Here is a 20,965-nt window from a genome sequence, read left to right on the forward strand (position 1 = left end):
TATCCCACCACTGTAAGCCCTGTTTTATGATCATGTAAGATGGATATTTTCCTAGTTCTCTTGCAGTGTTTTCATTGTGTCTATACCCAAATATTTATTACTAGATCAGGCTGGTCGTCACCAGGACCTATCCAGGAAGGACTGGGTTAGAAACACCTGTCAGAATACTATTATTTTTAAATGGTAAGAAGAGTCAGGCAAATGACCTGTTCATTTTGAAGATTTATTCAACAGCCCTGAGTCTTAAGGTCTCCTTACAGATGGCAGGCAGTAAGAACAGACAGTATGTCTTACCTTCATAAATACAGGGCTAAATTCAAGGATAGCTATTCCACTTCACTATGCAAGTAAGTAAATGTAAAAGAGATTTCAAAAATCAAAATTTTGCTCAGCTGCTGCCATTTGAGAAGCTTACAAAGTTCAAAGGAAAAATACATTTCCTAGTAGCAACTGGTACTGGTTATTCTGACTTCTGGATGATGAACCTGTTGCTAACAGGTATAGCATTCTAGGTTACTCAGGCTGCAAATTCAAGTACACCATACTTACGAAAAAAACAGAGCTATTCTCTTACACTGGACACCAAGAATGAAAGTAGAGGAAGCCCATGGTCACTTCCAATGCCAGAAGTGTACCACTCTGGTCTATACCCTCATCACTTAACAGTGAATCGTCACTAGTCCAGAATTCATCTTTATCCTTTACTGCGGGTTCTTCACAGACCTTTGTCACTAGAGAATCATAGGTTTAGAAGAAGACAGCAGTCAGGAGTTAATTTGCCTTCTCCATCCAAATTTTATTAATCTGATTTAATGGGGACAAAAATAATTTAAAAAAAAATTAAAAAAACCCTCAGTCCTTCATATTTGTATCTGTCACCAAGATTAAGCACAGGGAGATCTATACAAACACGCTGATCCCACTTCCAGCTGCACACAACTCTGCTCTGCCTGAGAAAAATTAGATTACTCTGAAGACAAGTATGAGCAAGCCACCAAGGTCTCTAAATGCATCACCAAACAACAGACCAACCAGTCTTACATTGCTAATCTGTGTCAGAGCCTGCACAAGACAGTAAACGCTGACGAAGAGCTGTTTGCCCTAGCAACAGACAGGTTCACAAAGCTTTACAGCTTCTAGCATAGCTAAAAAACATCCATGGCATTTCAACTAGAATGACTGTGGTCTCAACTCTTCCCCTCACATTCTGTACCACTTTTTATTTAGGGATTATCTAATAATTCCATATTCTTTCTGGCAGTTTTTCTCTCCTCTCATTCACAGAACAAAGGTAATGACAATACAATCAAGATCCCTTTCTGCCAACACATTTCATTAAGAGGGAAAGCTAATAAACACAGCAACATCACTTGAGCCATGAGAACGCCTTGCTTTATTAGCCAGTGTAGCGCAGCCTTTCATTCAGCATTTAAGATAGTTACTGTAACAGGAACACTAGTTTCCCCAAACAGTGTCTTTCTAACTGGTTTATAATACTATACTAAGAAGAAAGAGGGAGGGGGGAAAAAAAGGATAAACTTCTTTTATGCTAATTGTTGAACTCCCGTTGAAGTGGTGGATTGCACTCATCTGGAATAACAGGATTAGCAAATGCATTTCCCAGTCAGGTGTGTTTTCTGCAATGCTTTCTAATTAGCATAGCAGAGCTCTGCCTAGGTTGCAAACATTAGTTTAGTGAACACTTGAGCTCAGTTAAACAAAAAGCCAAAGCTTTTTTTGCTTAATAGAGAAGAAACAGGTCGAATGCATACTTGCATTTTTATTACAGCTGCACTTACTTTATAAAGTTAAACAAAAAGCCAAAGCTCTTTTTGCTCAATAGAGAAGAAACAGGTCGAATGCATACTTGCATTTTTATTACAGCTGCACTTACTTTATAAAGTTAAACAAAAAGCCAAAGCTCTTTTTGCTCAATAGAGAAGAAACAGGTCGAATGCATATTTTAATTTTTATTACAGCTGCACTTACTTTATAAAGTTTCAAGATGTAAGCCAAACATTTTGGCCTTATGTGCATATGAACACTTTCCAGGGCTCAAGGCTAGCTCCAGAGGACAAGAACAGGCCCCCAGCAATTGTTCTACTAAGTTACAACAGGGTGTGTATACATTCAGGGGTGTTTTTTTTTTAACTACAGGATTAAGCTGTTAAGTGCCTTGGCTTTCCCTGTTTTTCATCCCTAAGCCCCATTCCCGCCGCTCTCAGGGAAGTAACCTTTCTGACGCCTTGCTTAATACAGTGCAGTACAAACATAATATAAGTTCTTTTTACTTCGCTGAGCACTACCTGCAAGTTTCAAAAAGACCTCTGGTTGCCTGAAAATTAAAGGTGAAGAGTTACACCAGTCCCACCTTATGTCGCTACTGCTGTACCGGTGTCAAACACAGGAACTCCCTTCCTGGGGAGTTATTCTCCCACTGCAAGTGCTGCTTTATCATAGCTATCCAAGCTCTTTTTGTTACGTTTCCCCACTTCTTTCCAGCTTTGGTTTGTTTTTATTTCCTGTTGCCTGACTGCTGCTTACCTAGCCAAGGATGGCAGCACAAACAGAGAGCTTCACCGGACCACGCCAGCAGCAATGGAAAACACCCACTGCAGCTTCCTACAACAAATCTGCACAATATACAGTGCAGTAGCCTCTCTACAAGCCATATGGAACTGAGGTGAGTTTAGGGTCATCATTAAAAAGCAAAAATGCCGATGTGCATTCCACTCCTGCATCTTACTGAAGTCCTGATGCCAAAGTGTAAGATGGGAAGTGATTCCCATTTTAATTTGAAAACTGGTCAGTTAGCCTTTGGTGGGAGAAACATGATCCTTAGGTTCTCAAATATGGTACAGAATCCGTGTGTAAAATACACTTGTTTTGACAGGGACGGTCGATTTTTAGTGCAGAGATCAAAGCGGCCCTTTTCTTACCTTGTTCTCACCTGCTCAGCTTAGTTTCTGAAGTCTGTGGATACAGCAGATATTCTTGATTTAAAAAAGAGTTTGGCCCTTTGACATTTAAAATGAAGTCTCTCAGAGCTGAATGTGGTGGTCTTTGGGGGTTTTTTGGGGGGGGCAGTGAGGAATGGGTGTTGAAACATGCAATTAGCACAACAATTTGGAAAGTAAGGAGGTCACTAAAAATTAAAAGGTGAAAATTACACAGATTGAGTCTCCTTTTTAACAAAACAGGCATTGTCATTCCTGTAAGGATAACACAAGCCATACTTACTGACTCAAACTCCAGCTGCTCACAAACAGTAATTGTTTAAAGAAACTGGGAGGTTGGTATTACAAAAGAAGTTTGTTGACCATGTGCGCGTAAACTCAGGAAGACAAGTTCAGAATCATCAGCCCTCCGGCATAAGGGAGGTTCCCTGTTCCAACAGTAAGAATCATACCAGTATTTTACCATCAATTATCAAATATCCAAGTTGGGTGCACTGCTTGCAACAATAGTTTTTAGTACAACTAACTAAGGCTTTCTTATAGGTGCTGAAAATAATTTATAATATTTACCTATTGCTCTTTATTTTGGGAAGTTTAAACTCCAAGTTGGATTTATATTATTGAAACAGATTTGTCTTTATTTTTGCATTTTTCGATACAAATGACAGAAAGATGCTCAAACACTGTTAGTGATTTTTGACAGGGTGTCGTTCTGTGTTCACATCTGTAACCAGAGAACCAACAGCAGAATGACTGTCCTCATTCCAGGAAAATTAACTTGGCAAACCAATGCAGAGTTTGATAAAAATGATTCACACAAAATAAGTTCAATAAACTGTTGCCCTAATTAACACCAGCTTGGGTTTTTTGAACAAGCTGCAACACAGAACTTCAGCATGGTGCCAGGAGAGTTATATAAAGGCTGAGCTTGTCTTTTTTCTGTGTGTAGATGGAGCCTTTATGCATGTTTGTTTGGTTATTTGTAAGATAGAGACTGGTGACAGCAAAGACTAGAGCATAAAGTGATTACTAATAAAAGCATCCATGTATTTTACACATGGATTCTGTACCGTATTTGAGAACATAAGAATCATCTTTCTCCCACCAAAGGCTATCTGGAATATGCCCCCCCATGTTCCTTTACAAAAGGAAAAAGTCTTATCTCCATTTTACACACAGGTAAACTGAGGTACCACAACGTTAATGGTCTGCTGTTTCAGAAGGGGATGTCAAACACCTGCAGTAAACATGGATTTTTAACAGGATTTGGACGAAGCTCAGCACTTCTAAAAACAAGCCAGAAGGCACTTTGTAGGAAAGGTTTTAAGTGACCTCTCACACTCACACAGTGCTCTAGCCACCCAGTGATGCTACTTGGCTACTTCCACATCATTTACAAGCTAATGCTCTGCTTCACTGCACCTTGCACATTCTTCCAAACAGCTTTTCTCTTTTTTCTTTCCCTCGGTTCCCTCCCTCCCCGAGGGCTGGCCTGTTCTGTTCTCTTGAGTGTGGCGGGTGTCTTTGGAGCAGCTAGGGCAACGCGGCTTGCAGGGCTCCCCCACTCCCTCACAACCGAGGGGAAAGGCTGGTGGCAAGCCATCTGTGGAAGGGCAGAGGGAGGGTCAGAAGGCGAAAGCGGTGCTTCCAAATCCAAATTACAGTTAGCACGGATTAAGTAATAGTCACTAACCTCTTCAGCTCACAGAGGAGAAACGTGATCCTGATTAATTCTCCTCTGCTCCCTGCAGCTCCTTCTCGTACAGCACTCTGCGGCTCTAGCGTATCACCGTACCGCTCGTCCTGCTGCTATCACTGCAGCAACACCCCCTCGGCCGGGAAACCCAATAAGGGCTCTATAGGGGCGGGCTATAGCCAGAAGCAGCTGCAGGAAGGCTGGTACAGGCACCGAGCCTGGGAGATTTCGTCTACAAACCACCAAGGAAGCTGCACGTGGCTAGCAAGGGGCTGACGCCCCCCGGGGGACCTGTGCGAGACCCCAGTTAAGCCCATGCAGCGGTCACCCCAGCCAGGCACTACCCAGAGCCCAGTCATGCGATGGCTTACAGGCACTGGTACATCAGCAGTGCTGACGTCTGCCCAGCTGTATCCGTGGGGTTTACATTGCAGGCTGAGGCCATGCTCAGGAAATCGGGAGTTTCAGCAGTGGCAAGCGGAAAAGAAATCGTTCTGTGCCTGGCTTTGCCCAAGCAGGCAGTATACAGAAAGCTGCTGGAACTGCCCAAGCCAGCTGTTACACGAACTCTTATTCAAGACTGTTTGTCTCCCTTCCTACAGGGGTTGCTTCCTGGCCCACAATATACTGTGCTTAAGCACTAGCTTTGTTCCTTGGAGAGCCACTTTTTTACCTAGATCCTACTCCCAGCCTCTTTACTCGCTGTTTCTTATCTGCATGAAACAGGACTTTCAGCTGCTTCATTCAGGACTTGGAAGATAAAAGCCTGGGAGGGTGCAGCTAATTTCACCAAGGCCACTGGCTCCTGCAAAAAAAAAAGTGTACGAATCGAGGACAGTCTGAATTTCACATATCATTCCATACCATGCTGATGTTGGGCATTCACAGACTATGATAGCATCTAAAACTGTTACACTGGGACCTCAGATACAAAGGATTGAATTCTATACTCATTCACCCCAGACATAACGTAGAAATAACTCTGGAGAAATCAATTAACTGGGGTTTTTTTGCACCCAAATGTGTTCAATTGAACTGTTTCTGGCAAATCTTGGAGCATGCTGCGTGTATGTAGTACCCTGAGCAGTCTGTCTTCTTCCTGTAAAACTTAAAATTCAGTGCAGCTCTAGATTCCTTACGTTCTTTATTCTGAAATTCTGCAGGTTGGGATTGTAAGAGAGATACACCCTTCTTTCCCACTCATTGCTTCTGAGCAGCTAACTTCCTGACCAGCAAGACTTCAGGAGTTCACTTGGTCTCTTCCCAGCTACGTGCGCTTTTTGAGTCACATTTTCTGAGCCAGTTTACTGAGTTTTAACTTGTGCAAAACCTCCGCAGTCTAACATAACTTCACTTGAACATGGGGTTTAAACTGACATTACTATGCTGGATGTTTCAAATACATCATGGGATGTTTCAGAATTCTTCCATTCCCCTCTCAAACACATTATATTACCTACCACAGAATAAAGAATAAAGGTGCTCCACGTATCAGCAGCTCTGATTACAGTCGTCACATAACTGCAATAAGGAGGAGCTCCAGAGTAACTGAAGAATTACATGCAAGACTAACAAGCAGGAAGTCTAAAGTCCAGCAAAGCATGAATGAAGATCTACAACATACATGTGGTATTGCATAAAGGAGGACTGGCAGACCAGGAGATACGGCATTTAAAGATACATATCATGAGTTCAACATATGGGACTGCTAATGACTAGCACGTGACTGCATGCTTAGCATAAAGTAATGGATCAATTAGCACATGATAGGAAACCATAACAAATAGCAGAACATATGAAAAAATGCATATGGGAGTGATTAGAGGCAGATGTAACTCAGAGCCTTCGGATTCAGCAGCCGTGCTCCCATTTGTACAGCCATGTGTTCTACAGGATGCGGGACCTGTCTGATGTCATAATTAACCTTGTAAAAAAAAAAACACAACAACAACAACAACAAAAAAACCCCAAACCACCCCCCACCCTACTTTCCAGATGGATCTGCTCCCAAAACCAGGTAGGAGTGGCAACATGCAACCAAACAGGAGAGCACAGCTGCCTCTCTCCACCACAGTGTGGTTAAGTTAGCTTAAACCAGTCAGGTAACTATTTGCTGTTTGATCCCTGTATACAGCCTCGAGCTCACTCTGCCACCATACCTTTGTTTATTCGTTCAGGTGGCTAGATAACAGATCCAACGTTTAACTGAACTCTAGATCTGGTCAAGATTGGGGAACTGGGGGGAACAGTTCTGCTAGAGGTGGAACAAGACATGGGCTCTGGAGGAGCCGTTTGTGGCTGTGAGATGAGCAGCTGGCATGGTAAGAGAAGCTAGGGTCCCCACCATGGTGAAGCGGGCAGGGGAAACACCCACCTTGGAAGAAACAGTAGCAAATAGCCCCCAGTGTGGATGTAGCTCTAGTGGTATACTGATGGCTTACACAGTCTGATTCTCTTTCCATACGGAAATAGCAGAGAGACTATCTATAAATAATGAGTACCTTTCGATACCAATAAAACTTCACCAAAATAGGATGGCTATTGTATAGCTTTCATCATTACAAAATTAGAAGGAGAAGGTCTGTAAGGGTAGTTAGGCTGATACAGGCATAGCTGGGTACCATAGACAAACTTTTGGCACAAAATCCTTCTTCAGGTCTAAAACGTACAAAATAGATTTTTCAGAGAGCAATTAGATATATAGGAGTCAGACCACCCCAAAGGTAAAGCAAACCAGTTCCCACAAAGAAGGGATGTTGTTGGAAAGGCAAGAGGAGAGAAAGAGGTAGAAAAACCTGCCGTTTTGCATACAAAACAGCCTCGTAGCAGGGCTTTTTAGGAGTGTAGGAAGGGTTCCCACTAGACTGGGATACCCACCCCCTCCCTTTTTTGCCTTGTATTTCTCATCGTCTATGTTTTGGTCATATTTGCACATCGTTTTGTTCTGCTGATTGTCTTTCCATACCATGTTTCCCCCTGCTTTCACCTTCCACAGTCCCACGAGTGTTACCAGTCCTAGCAAGCAGATGTATTAATTAACTTCTGCTACAATCTAGCAACCTCTCGCTTCTCAATTATTTTTTCACGAACAAGTAAGCAATGCAGAATACTGTAATGATCATTCTGACGATAGGAGTTGACCAGCAGCCACTAGAAGCCCTCCATGGGAAGAAAGTTTGTTGGGATAATTCAACAGGAGATAATAACCCACTAAATCACAATGGTAAACTAAAAAGTGTAAACAAGAAGCTGGAAAGTACTTGGATAAGAGAACAAACTGGCTTGGCAACAGCCCGGAGAAGAATGCCTGATTCAACTCCTCAGCCAGGGAGGGCACGCAGTAAGTACCAAAGCAGGTATGATGCACTAAGAAACAGTGGCAGAACGCACTCTGAAATTATTGGTACACTCATCGTTTAATTTCAGATGAATGAAAACTGAGAGCCAAGGCTCAGGATCCCCAAATCTGGCAGTGCTCGCACACACTCCACACAGGGCACAGCCCAAGCGCTGAGCTGTGGCAGCTCAGGGCAGCCCGCTTAAACAAACCGACAAGGACATCAGCTTATGTGGTACAATGGCAAGGGATAAATTTGGAATGAAAAAAGATAAGCCAAAGACAGCAGTAATGAAGTTAAATATGCATATCAGTGTATGCAATCAGATCACATCTAGAGTGTTTTCTTTAGGGACTGCTGGAGAGATGTTCACAGAAACTCGGTTGGGTTTTTCATTTTTCTTTTCATGCATAAAGCTGGTTTTATGGTGTTCCTTCGTTTAGGGCTTGGCCTGGAAAAATAATGAACCACAGAAGATAACGGATCTCAAGACAACGCAGCAAACTGAGTGTTTGTTGTTTGAACAGACTATGTGGGGTGGTCAGTGTGGAGCTGACAGGAGCTGCGTGAGGGAGAGGCCTGCGCTTCTGCACGGCGCCGGGCAGGGAACCCATCCCTCCACAGCTTCTCCCCGACTCCCCCCACAGCCCCGGTTACGGCTGCGGGGTACTCACCACCACCACGGCCGGGCGCAGCCCGCGGGGCGCGGCGCTGCCCCTGAGGGGAGGGACCCTCCGAAGACGCCCCCCGGCTCCCGCGCAGCCGGGCCCGGCCCTGCCCGCCAGCTCCCCCTGCCGCGCCCCGCCGGCACCGCAGCCACTCCACGGCCCACGCGTGAGCCCTGCTGCCGAGCGCCGTGAGTGGGGAAGGGGGCGCGGGGCAGCGGCCGAGCCCGGGACGCGGTTATAGCCCCACCGCGGGCTCCCCGCCGGGCGGCGCGGCACCGCGGCGAGACCCCCGCCCGCCGGCGGGCTCGGCGCTGCACAAAATGGCGGCCGCGGGGCGGGAGGGGGCGCGGCGGTGGGCGCGCGGCGGAGGGAGCGGCGGCGAGCGGCAGGCGCCGGGGGAGGCGGGGGTTACAACGGGCACCAGCGGAGCTGCGTCGCGGCGAAGGAAGGCGGTGCGGCACGGCGTGCGGCGAGGCGGCCGCAGGCCTGCGGGGCGAGGGGGCTTCGGCCCCTGAGGGCATGACCGGGCGCGGCGACCGTACGCGCCCCTCGCGGCGCCATTGCCCGCGCCGCCGCAGCAGCACGTGCGCTTTGCGCGCGCCTGACAGCGCTGCGCGGCGCGGCGAGAGGCGAACTTATCCAGCGAGCCGCGAACAAAGCCTGACGCGCAGGAAGTAACCATGCTGCTGTGAAGGCCTGCGCCGCTTAACACTGGTTTCACAGACTTAGATATTAATTTCCAGAGACGGCGCCGCTCAGGGGTGCGCTGCCAGCTCCCCGCGGGGTGCCACCACTGCTGCCCCACGGCCGCGGGCACCGTCCCTCGGGCCAGGCGCTCCCGGGGGCACCCGGCACGGCGCAGAGCCGGCGGCAGGGGCACAGCGGGGGAGCTGGGAGCAGCGAGTCAGTTGCAGTAGTAAGTCCACGTAGTAAGAAAACCAGTCAGATTTGCTTCCTCGTTCAGGTGCAGCTTCAGAAGTGATGAAGTTGTCTTGAGCACGTTTGATGTTCTGACACCGCAAAGAAAAGGAATTGCTCTGTTTCTTTGCCTAGAAGTTCAAACTTTGCAGTTTAATACTACTCGTACCACTAATCCGGAGGAGGTTTCCCCTACCTCTTCTTATTGGCGAGGCTGGTTCACCCTGCCTCCCAGCCTAGGTGGTGTTGACTCACATCAGTTACTTTCTGCTGATTCCCATGAACTCTTGGAAAAGCGAGAAGGGAGCACGCAGCATGAGATACAAGATCGGGCTGGACTGCTTCTTTTAGAGCCAGTTTTTTTATAAGCCGAAATGTTGAAACAAAAAAAAACAAACCCAAAAACAAACCAAAAAAAGGCAAAACACACCCCCACGCGCTTAGGCTAGCCTCAGAAGCTGGAGCAATAGCAGGCTGTGACAGCAGATGGCCCTATTCCACTGCCCAGCTGTACGGCGCGCTGTACCTCTTCTATGGGGTTCAGGGATCAGCCGGCTTTTTGAAAGTTGGTTTTCCAGTGCATCGCGGCTTCCCTGACATGGTATACACTGCAGCTTAACAGTCCAGCAAAAGGGAGGGAAAAGGGGCATGAGCACCCCTTTCAGCAGCAGCTCACAGCTGCACTTAAGTGCAGTGTTGAACTGTACCTACTTTTTAAGTCCAAGCTTTGACCCAAATTAGAACAGTAAATTTACTTTTCATATTGTGCAGTGGCCCATGTTAAGGGCTCTCAAACTAGACTGGGGGGTGTGGTAGAGAAAGATGTGTGCATGTTAACAGATAACAAAATACTGCCTTTCTGGCAGCTTAGTGCCTAGAGATCTTTGTGTCTTAGTTAAGACTTGACAATAATTGCTGTCCTCACTATCTGAACAGAATAATTTAAGGTGCTGAAGTACCCAGAATCAGCCAAATTCCATTAAGCACAAAGTGCAAAGAAAAGTTATCTTAAACAAGCAATACAGCAATTTTAACGTTGTTGCATTTTATTCCCCCAAGGAAGAAAGGATTCTCTTCAAGAGAAGGGTGAGTAGGTTAGTTAAACTTGATGTGTCATTTTTTTTGTTAGATGAGCTTTAATTTAGAATACTGTATATTGAATGAAAAAACATGGAAAATGGAGATAAGGAGCTTTTGGGATTAAAAGAAAAAAAAAAAAACCAAAACCCAAACCCTTCATTACTATCTTAACAGCTTTTTCTTTTCTAAGTAGCACTTTGCTGTTGCAGTTCTGAAATTAATGAAGTGTGCATGGATTATTGCGGCACGTATTTTACTTCAAAGCTGTTTATTCCCCAGAAGTCAGAGGCTTTGCAAATCTGTTAACATAGTACTTTCCAGGCCACTTTTCAAATACAAACTTCTGGGGTTTGACTCAACGCCAGAGGAGCAAAAGGAGCAAAATAACATCCTTACCTTTGCAGCTGTGACCACAATATAAAATCAAGCAGGAGGAAGAGCCGATGCTGGGGGTTGTTTTCACTGCACTTAAAGCACCTTAAGTGTCAGTGCTCACAGAGAGACATGCCTTCCCTAACAACATGGCTGTTAGGGCTTTTGGCCTTTCTTTTGTACTTGCCACAGTTTAGCCAGCACAGGTGAACGCAACTTCTCTGTTAAACAGCGCATCTCCATGCAAGCACTGTTACTGCACAGCAGTTTCTCTTACTTGCCCATACTACCTTACCTGCACAGCCCATAGTGCAGCTCCAAGGCTAATTTAGTGACAACCCAACTTGTGGATGTTCTGAGAATTAGGAGGAAGCTCTAGATATGGATCTGAAGGCTACATCAGCTCTAGTCCACTTTTGTGCAGACACCTTACAGTTTGTCCAACTCCCAACTGTACAAGGGCCACAGAAAGAGAAGGCAACAATTGACATGTGCAAATACTTGATCTTAAAATGCTTGCATATCCACGTGAGGGGGAGGGGAGAGGGGAAAGAAGAACTTAGCTGGATTTTTCTGTTTTTCTATAATACTGTTAGTGACTCAGTCTACGGTTTTGAGCTGTGATCTTGCATAACTGAGGAGTTTGCAGAAAAAAAGCTGTATTGTTTTTCAGTTTCTGGAAGTAAGCAGCAGTTACATGACCATAAGGCTAGTGTGGGAGCCAACCTCTTGAAGGTGCAGTCTTACTTTTTTCTACTCAGCATTATCACAAGGAATAGAAACTATTTGAGCATGTACATCTGAAAAAATTACCCAATACACGAGGGTGAAATTTTACTAACATGGTTTCAGTTGTCAGTTCAGCATTGCTTCTTAGTCTTTTCCCTGTTGTGAGCACCTGAAAAGCATCACCAGCTACTTACACTGACATTTGCTTTTAAGCGTGTTTCAGGGATGCTTTCTGGTGTTAGAATGTCTTTAGTTAAGCGATAGAATACTTTCATCTGATGGGGTGGTGGTAGTGTTTTTTTTTTGTTTAACAACTGTGCAGCAGTAATAACAGTTGTATTTAACTGCCCCCCTTCCCCCGGGGCAGAGTAATTTCCTTTTCTTGGTATTTACGTATTTTCATTAAGTGATTGCACAGCATACCACCAGCTAAAATACATAGTCCCTGCTTCCGGAGCTGTCTCAGAGTACTCTGTGTATTCTCAGTACACAGCAGATAATTTGGAGGGTTTTGCCCTGCCTTTCTTGCTCCTCCCTACGCCAAATAAAAAGTCATTCCTGCTATTGATTTGATCATTATACTAAACATAGTAAGCCCAATTATCCATTACCTAAAAACAGATTCTGCCATCATGTTATCAGACCTCTTGCAGATCAAACTGGAGGCGCGTGAACAGGGACTGTTTTCCTTTTTCGTATCTGTAGCTGTATCTGCTTTGAAGAATGGCTTTGTAAGCTTCTCCCATTAACTAACAAAGAGATAGAAATCTTCCACATCCCTGTGTGCCTTCTCCAGATGCGGATTAATTTCATTAATGGCAGCAGTAATCTCCCAGTCTGTCTGGCAGGTGTTGATCTATGCTCCAGCACTAGTGCAGATTCTCACTTGAATGATGTTAAGTGAGTTAGAGCCAAGGGTGTGCTTTTAATAAAAGCAGAGTGGCTCCACGTACTGCACTTTGGCTTGAACTTTTCAGATGGACCACCACAGACTGCCTGACACCCTTCACAACTCGTAGGTGGGAAAGTCCATGAGCGCAGGCAAGCGCGTCTAAACAAACCACACACACAAAACCCACGTAGTGGGAACACAGCTCTCAGCAGCAGGTATTCCGATTTACAAACCTGTATTTATTCGTGATGTAGATACAGCCAGCAGCAATTATACGATAGATCAGTCTAAAATTAGATCTAGTATTAAAATAATGAGAAATTGCTGTATTTAACTTCCCCAGAGAGAAGGCTCATAAGGAACTGGAATATCCGTAGGGAAGTTTGATCCAGCAGAAGTCTAACACAGTCCCGAAGACCTCAGGTCAGTGCTTTCCAGTCTTCTACCATTCTATGGGTGTCTACAACTGGTTGTATAGTGCTGATGAACACTACAAATTGAAGGTGTAAACACGGGGTGGTAAACTGAGATCTGGACTACCTGAAAAGACATGTTCATCTGAACAACCTTCGTTTTAATGTAACATGAAAAATCATTCGCCTGAGGCTGGGAGGTGTATGTAGGGTACTTAGGAGGGTAAGAGAAGATAAGAAGATACTCAGAATGCAGGGGCATTTTTAGATAGAGGGTGACTAGACTGCCTAACAAGAGTTCACTTTGGCAGAGTGAACAGAGTGTCTTGCCAGAGACAAGATTTGACCGATTTGTGTCCTGTACATGGCATAAAAGAACCATGAAAGTAGTGTTAACTTTAAAACCAGGTACGGTACAGACATGTAAGTTAGAAGATTAGAGACCTGCAAGAACCTACTCCGAAAAGAGCGATTAAGCTTGATTAGATTTGTTTAGAGGCAATTCAGATGCTTTCCATATAGGTGTGATTTTTTAGAGATTGCTGCTGGGCTGCTCTTCAGCCTACTAAGGAAAAAAAAAATATAAGCCAGTATGAGAAAGGCAGAGCTAGCCAGGTAAAAAGTCAAAGCTAATGTGAATGGACACACAGTGAGGAGAAAAAGGCATGAAATACCTTATTTAGCAGCACTGTTTTTTCTGAAGTCCTAAAATTAGGTACAGTATTGTCTTAAGAAGTCCCTCCTGTCAGCTCAATGCAGACATCACTGAGTAAAGATCTCTGACTTACACACAGCCTTGCATACTCTGATCTCCTGTGTCATTTTCTTATGGCTCCTCTACAAAATTAGACCCCTCCAAAACACACAGAAAGCATCTTTTCAGTGGCCTTCCCTGAAAGCAGCCTTGGCAAGCAGTAGATAGAATCATTTTTCACCTATGCAGCCTGCCCACCATTATCTCTAGACATCATAAAAGTGGACTCCGGAGAAACGTTTGCAGCGTTTGATGGGACTGCTTGTCCAGTATGGTATTAATGAATATTCAGAGGAAGAAAACACAGCCTATCTGTCTAAACAAGTGACACGGCACTGTTTTCACATGACTTAAGTATCAGGCATTTAAATTTCAGACAATAAAAGCCTTAGGCTTGAATTTTTGCCTTGGCCCCTTAGCATCATCTCTCCATGGGATCCAGAGAGCTGCAACATGGTGTAGGTCATATGCCAACCCATTTTGATTACTGAGTTTAGATGGAGGAATGATGTTACTTATTCCACTAGGACTGGAAAGCAACTGGCAACACTTAGAGGTACGGCATAAGCTGCTACAAGAAGTTTATGGAAATCCTCTGTTAACTAGAAAGCAGAGAACTTCATATGAGCTATTACAACTGTAGCTATCTAAGCTTAATCCTGACATCCAGGAACATTTCCTTGAGTTTTACTGGATATATACATGTGTGGACACAGCTGCACAAGCACTGAGGGAAAACCTAAAAGCCTACATGCTTCAGAGCCTGCAGTACAGTTAGAAAGATACAGCCTACCTAGCATAAATGAAAAGGGAACGTTGCTATGCTTAACCTTATCATTACATTTGGTCTAGGCAATTGCATAGATACAAAGCTGCTTTAGAAGTGCTGGTTTGTGGTAGTACAACATTTCTACATGTAGCATAGCTGGAAAGCTTACCTTAAGAGGTGGTTTACAATAAATAGTACCTCTAAGATTTCCTGTGTTGTACAGGAGTACGTTAAGAGATACTCAGTGGAAACTATCACACACCACTTGGAAAAAGACAAGTAATGCTTACCAAGAGCCCCATATACACCAAATAACAGGCTTCAGTACTTGTAAAACAGCACAGATAAATAAAAACTTGCGTTCTAGCACATTTTCACTTGGTTTCCTACCTAAAGTAGCCATAGACTCCTGCTGAAAAATTACTCCTCTTCATACTAGAAGCTCCCAGATTACCTTTTCTCAATTGTTGATACCTATCACCTGCTAATCTTTATAGCCTTTCTGCTTTGAGCATCCCAGGTGCAAAGCTTCCAGTTGAAAAATGTGCTCTTCAACTCTGCCTTACCCAAGAGTGGTGGGGGCCGTGTTTCTTCTGGTCTTTATCCTGCTAGGTGTGGAGAACTAACTGAAAAAATAAGTTGTCTATATTTCTGTTACTGCCCACCCCCCCCACCCCCCTCAGGAATTAATTAGAAATTCCACAGGCTTCTGAGTAAGTGAACCAAACTCCAGGGGTGTATATGAGTTACAACCACTGTTAAACACAGGATGTTTTCTTCCCCTCTGTATTACAAAATCTACAGTGATCTCCACACTGCTTCCATTTAATTGGAGTTTTGCCACCAACTTAAATAAGTAGCTCAAGTCCAAATTCATTAATAGAATGGAAAGATTTACTCCAAATGTGGGGTGTAGTAGAAAGATGATTAGAAGCTGAGTAGTTGCTTTTACATGGTGAGCATGCCCTAGCTTGATGAGATTATTTCCTGAACCTAAATTGTAAACAAGCAACCATGCGAAGTCACAAACCTGCATATGGGATGCTGGATACATCTCTTGGAAATTATGACAAAAGCTAACAGTCTTCGCCTCACTGAAGTTGGTGAAACATTTTCCGTGTGCTTGGCTGGAGCCAGGATTTTGGTGTAGGCACTTACTCTCTGACTTTGCAGGAGTTAATGCACACTGCAGAGTAAATTCTTCTGAAAACTCTTTTAGCGCCCCTCCTCCCCAGTTCTCCCTTTTCCTTTAGGATAACTGAGTTTTAAAAAGCTTTCTTAAGCCTTCTTCACCTTCATTCCCCTTTTCAAATAAAACACTGAATAGGCATCATCCTTCCAGCATTCTGCTTGAGCAACACCATTGGCATCATTTTTACACTGTATTAGTCATAATGCACACTAGCATCATGTCTTCCATCAGAATTTCAAAGCACTTAACAAATATTAATTAAGTATTGCGTCTCTGTGAGGTATGTAAGTAATTAATTTTATAAGCCAACACCATATAAAGGAGAGAAAAAGGTGGATTCTCACATTAGTGCATAGCCTTTTATTTGTTTACAGTTATTTTCTTCACGGGTGTCTAGACCTAAAGTAAGTTCTTTATGCAGCTTTTGTAATGGCCACAGTAACGGGGACACCTGTGAAGCTGCACTGCGAGACACCTCTCATATGTCCATTATGTGAAAGCATGTCCTCTCAAATTCATTGTAAAGTGGTCTTACGGTATGTTATGGTCAGTAGAGAAGACAGGTGAGGAAGTTGAGACTTGAGCTCCAGCTCTGCCTTCACAGGCATTCCTAAACTTCTGTTGTTCTGTGTTTGCTTTTCTACAGGTAGCAAAGGGCTTTCTGGATCTTGCAGGCTTCCTTTTCCCAGCCACGTTTACTCTTTCCACCTGGAAATCACATTTAGGCAGATTTTCAGGACTTCATAAATTTGTCTGAGCTTTCCGGATGTCTGGTAGCTGTAGGGAGCAGACACTTCTGATCTGGTGGCTGCACGTCTGGAAACTCTGGACATCAGCACTATGAGCATGCGCTGCAGTTATAGAACATGAAGCAGCCTAGCAGGAGTATCTCTGTGTGTGTTCTGTGCTGTCCAGCCATGCATAGTAAGTGCAAAACTCTTCAGAAAAACAGCAGACGATGTAGACGTGTTCTGCAGCTACTAAGACTCTGTGCAGTCAGCCTCCTGCTTTCAGGGGGGAACTATGCAGTTATTCGCATATTGATTATACATCCCCTGGCTCCTGGGTGTGCTGCAGCTGTTGCATATGCCCCTACTTTTATCTACCCACGAAATCCTCTGCAGATGTATGGGATTCCTACCCCTCTAGTATGCATCCTTATATCCACACTCCTCCAAGGCAGCGATGATCAAGGCCCATACTTGCTCTGCTTCTCCCTTTGATTCCCCCTTCCCTTCTAATAACAAGTCCTTGCACTAAGACAATGCTTCCACGAGACAATTTCACAGCTTGCTACTGTCACAAGAGAGAGGTGGCAGTCCCCAGTCCTTTGCCCTCTAGCAGTCCTTGCTCTTGGTCATCCTGCTGCTTACCTTACGCTGGTTCTGGTATGTGTTGAATCCATCCCTCCATTAGCCACTTTGACCCTATTAGCCTGGAAGAAAAACAGCAGAAAAGTGGATAGTTTTCTCTGGAATAGCAAGGTAAATCAGCTGACTAAATGACAGATGTAAGGCAAAGGATCAGAAGAGTACCTGAGCTGCTGTAAGTGCAGCTGGGACACAGACCGAGAGATTGACCTCGCACTTTTGCAACAGTGACTTGTTAGATCAGCTTAGCTGCCTGTGAAGCAGTGGTTTGATTTTCTTTCTTTTATAGAACAGAGGCTCTAGTTTGCCTCTTTTTCTCTCCCCCTTGTCATTTATAGCTATATCATTTAGTCTGAGGAAATGTGGGTGGATTCAGAGTTTTGGTCACAACACCATGTAAGAATAATTTTTGGAAGGGTTAGCAAGGATTTTCTACATCATGGTCTTGCAGGCAATTGCGTATAAACTGTCTTTAATATGCTTCTGGCCTCAAACCAGTTGGTTTATTTGTTTTTCCCTAGCTATTCGTATGTTGGAGGCTAAAAGCATTGCCATCATCATCTTCAGAAACCTCTATGCTTTTTAAACACGCTTATTCTATTCTAAGATATTCTCAAAAAAAGCTTTGAATCCCTTGTCTTGCTCCCTTGAACTAGTTTCAAAATTGTACCTAAGGCTAAATACAGCTCCCATATTGTGTGGAAACTACTTTGAAATTTAACAGAAATTTGAGAAGCTTCTGTTGGCTGCCTCAGAGAGTGTCAAGCATGTGATATATTCCTCTTAAACTTCTGGAAAATTAATAAATAATAAAAAAATCATAATTTTTTCCCCTACTGCTTAACATCCAGCTAGATTTGAGCTGGAAGAGCAGAAAATCAAAACATGATGACATTCTGATTATTCCTTCAGTATTGTTTGAGAAATGATGGAAGACTTCAGCGCTTTAATAAGGCAATTTAGACATCCGTCTGCCACAGTGGTGGAGCACAGAAGATCAAAAGAACATTCTCATCTGCTTGACACACACACCCAGTGTTCGTTCATTAATGGCATACTTTTAGTGTAGGTTATAACTGTACACATTGTACAACAAACAGTGCCATGAAGTCCCCTGTCTTCAGGGAACAGAAGGAGCGGGAAAAAAAAAAAGTCTGGTTGATTAAAGCATTCTCAGCAGCTGAGAACATCACTAACTCTGACATAGTTTGCTGTGAACTTTGAAGGGGTGGGAAGAATAGCTGTGCACCACTGTCTTCGTTTGATTGTATTGTTCAAAATGAATCCCCCACTGATAAAATAATTCCTGATAAAAGACATTCTAGCTTTCAGAAGTCACACACTCAAAGTATACACAGTGAGTGTGTGTTGAAGTACCAGTGCTCTGTAAAATATGCACAAATTAGTGATTTGGGGCTGCCCATCTGTTTTGGTGACAGAAAGTGAAGGTCTAAGTAGATGTGTTTTAAACCAGATATGACCCATTTTATATTCTGAAGAAGGAAGAAGACAAAGGGAAGGAAGGAAGCAAAACCCATTCTGTTTGTCCTGATACTCATTCCATAGAGCCTCTAGTCTAAAGACCTAAGCTTCAACTAGGAAGCAGAAAGCATTTGCTTATTGGTTTTGCATTTTTAGAAAATAAATTTCCTTACTTCCAATTCAGGAAAATTTCAATTTTAATGAGTCTAACTGGACAGATTCCAGATCGAATCTGTTCCTGGCGTGGTGGTGTTGACTTAGAGGTAGAGCACCAGAAACAAATCTGGCCCTTTCTCTCTCTGTGAAAGTGTATTAGTCAATTGTTTCAGAAGCTTGCAGAGTAACACGCCTTTGGATTGTACACAGCTAATCCTCTTTATACTTTGCTATGTGTAACCTGCTTAGTCTTACATGAAAGGATGACTTTCCCTTGGTTGAGGAGGCTTGAGTTAGGTAGAGATCATTTAGGCATGCCTGACACCCACAAATCCATGGGCCCTGACGGGATGCACCCCCAGCTGCTGAGGGAGCTGGCAGATGTTACTGCTAAGCCACTCTTCATCACCACTGAAAAGTCTTGGAGAACAGGAGAGGTGCCTGAGGACTGGAGGAAGGCCGGTGTCACTCCAGTCTTCAAAAAGGGAAAGAAGGGCCCAGGAAACTGCAGGCCAGTCAGCCTCACCTCCATCCCTGGAAAGGCGATGGAACAGCTCAGCCTGGAGGTCACCTTGAAGCATGTGAAGGAAAAGAAGCTTATCAGGAGCAGTCAGCGTGGATTCACCAAGGGGAACTCGTGCTTGACCAATCTGATAGCCTTCTGTGATGGAATGACTGGCTGGGTGGACGAGGCCAGAGCAGCGGATGTTGTCTCCCTTGACCTCAGCAAGGCTTTTGACACTGTCTCCCCCAACATCCCCACAGGCAAGCTCAGGCAGCGTGGGCGCGACGAGCGGCGGTGGGTGGGCTGGGACCTGGCTGCGTGGCAGACTCGGAGGGCTGTGACCAGCGGCGCAGAGTCGAGCTGGAGGCCGGCAGCCAGCGGGGCTCCCCAGGGTCACTGCTGGGTCCAGGCTCGTTCAATTGACTCATCAGTGACCTGGGCGAAGGGACAGAGCGTACCCTCAGCAAATCTGCTGGCGGTACAAAACTGGTTCACCCGAAGGCTGCGCTGCCATTCAGCGAGGCCTGGGCAGGCCGGAGAGTTGGGCAGAGGAGCTGAAGTTCAACACAGGCCAGTGGAAGGTCCTGCCGCGGGGGAGGGACAGCCCCCTGCACCAGTATGGGCTGGGGCTGGCCTGCTGGGGGGCAGCTCTGCAGGGAAGGGCCTGGGAGCGCTGGTGGGCAGCAGGCTGCCGTGGACCACCAGTGGGCCCGTGGACAAAGTGGCCAACGGTATCCAGGGGTGCATTAGGAGGAGTGTGGCCAGCAGATCGATGGAGTTTATTGTCCCCCTCTACCCTGCCCTGTGGAGGCCGCATCTGGAGTGCTGTGTCCCGTTCTGGGCTCCCCAGTTCAAGAGACAGGGAAATACTGGGGAGGGTCCAGTGGAGGCTACGAAAATGATGAGGGAACTGGAGCATCTCCCTGATGAGGACAGGCTGAGAGAGCTGGGGCTGTTCAGCCTGGAGAAGAGAAGACTGAGAGGGGATCTTAGCAATGTCTGCAAATATCTTAAGGGTGAGTGTCAACAGGATGGGGGCAGGCTCTTTTCAGTGGTGCCCAGTGACAGGACAAGGGGCAACGGGCACAAACTGCAACACAGGAGCTTCCATCTGAGTATGAGGAAAAACTTTACTCTGAGGGTGACAGAGCCCTGGAGCAGGGTGCCCAGAGAGGCTGTGAAGTCTCCTTCTCTGGAGATGTTCAAAACACTCCTGGATGCAATCCTGTGCAACCTGCTCTAGGTGAACCTGCTTTAGCAGCGCGTTGGACTAGATGATCTCCAGAGGTCCCTTCCAACCCGACTATTCTGTGATTCTGTGAGATGTATTTGCCATCTTTTCATGACCCTGATCCAAAGGTTGAAGTCAGTGGAAAGAGTCCAGATTTTTTTCGGTAGTTTTGGAGCTGACTCTATATGAACAGCTGGTCTAGCACTGAGTCTTCTAGTTGAAAGACAAGGAAAATAAGCAGCACCAAACCACATTGGACTCAGCGCTGTATTAAAGATACAAATGAAAGTAATGTGAAACTTGTAAAACCAGACTGAACAAAACACTCTGAAACATGCTGCAAGGAGCAGTCTAGCGCTAGCAGGGGAATAAGTTAGCTATTTAATGATTTCTTTTCCATAGCTTTTACTTTTCCACATATTCTGTAATGTAACAGTTCTTTT

At 44.9% G+C, this 20,965-nt stretch overlaps 2 protein-coding genes across 31 annotated transcripts in view; one reads left to right on the top strand and one right to left on the bottom strand.

Annotated features, from left to right (window-relative positions):
• The window catches only part of BLVRA (biliverdin reductase A), a 39,658-nt gene extending 28,199 nt beyond the window's left edge, over positions 1-11,459 (bottom strand). Inside the window, exons 1-2 of one of the 3 annotated variants that reach the window (XM_055806097.1) lie at positions 4,651-4,785; positions 4,380-4,560 (exon numbers count right to left, since the gene is read on the bottom strand). In XM_055806097.1, coding sequence (XP_055662072.1) covers positions 4,380-4,388 — 9 coding nt within the window. In that variant the 5' untranslated portion in view covers positions 4,389-4,560; positions 4,651-4,785. Of the gene's footprint in view, positions 1-4,379; positions 4,561-4,650; positions 4,786-11,324 lie in introns of those variants that run through there. The other 2 variants (XM_055806098.1, XM_013297503.3) reach the window with 2 other exon arrangements.
• Positions 8,099-20,965, top strand: part of LOC101918144 (cytochrome c oxidase assembly factor 1 homolog) — a 54,367-nt gene continuing 41,500 nt past the window's right edge. For 10 of the 28 annotated variants that reach the window (XM_055806077.1, XM_055806076.1, XM_055806071.1 and 7 more), the window contains exons 1-2: positions 8,721-8,847; positions 12,994-13,073. Coding sequence is in view for 2 of the 28 variants with exons in the window: in XM_055806062.1 (XP_055662037.1) it covers positions 19,050-20,534 (1,485 nt within the window). In the remaining 26 variants the exon portion in view is untranslated. Of the gene's footprint in view, positions 8,848-10,636; positions 10,672-12,993; positions 13,074-16,424; positions 20,964-20,965 lie in introns of those variants that run through there. The other 18 variants (XM_055806089.1, XM_055806087.1, XM_055806088.1 and 15 more) reach the window with 10 other exon arrangements.

This window comes from Falco peregrinus, chromosome 5 (assembly GCF_023634155.1).
Source record: "Falco peregrinus isolate bFalPer1 chromosome 5, bFalPer1.pri, whole genome shotgun sequence".
Lineage (NCBI taxonomy): Eukaryota > Metazoa > Chordata > Aves > Falconiformes > Falconidae > Falco > Falco peregrinus.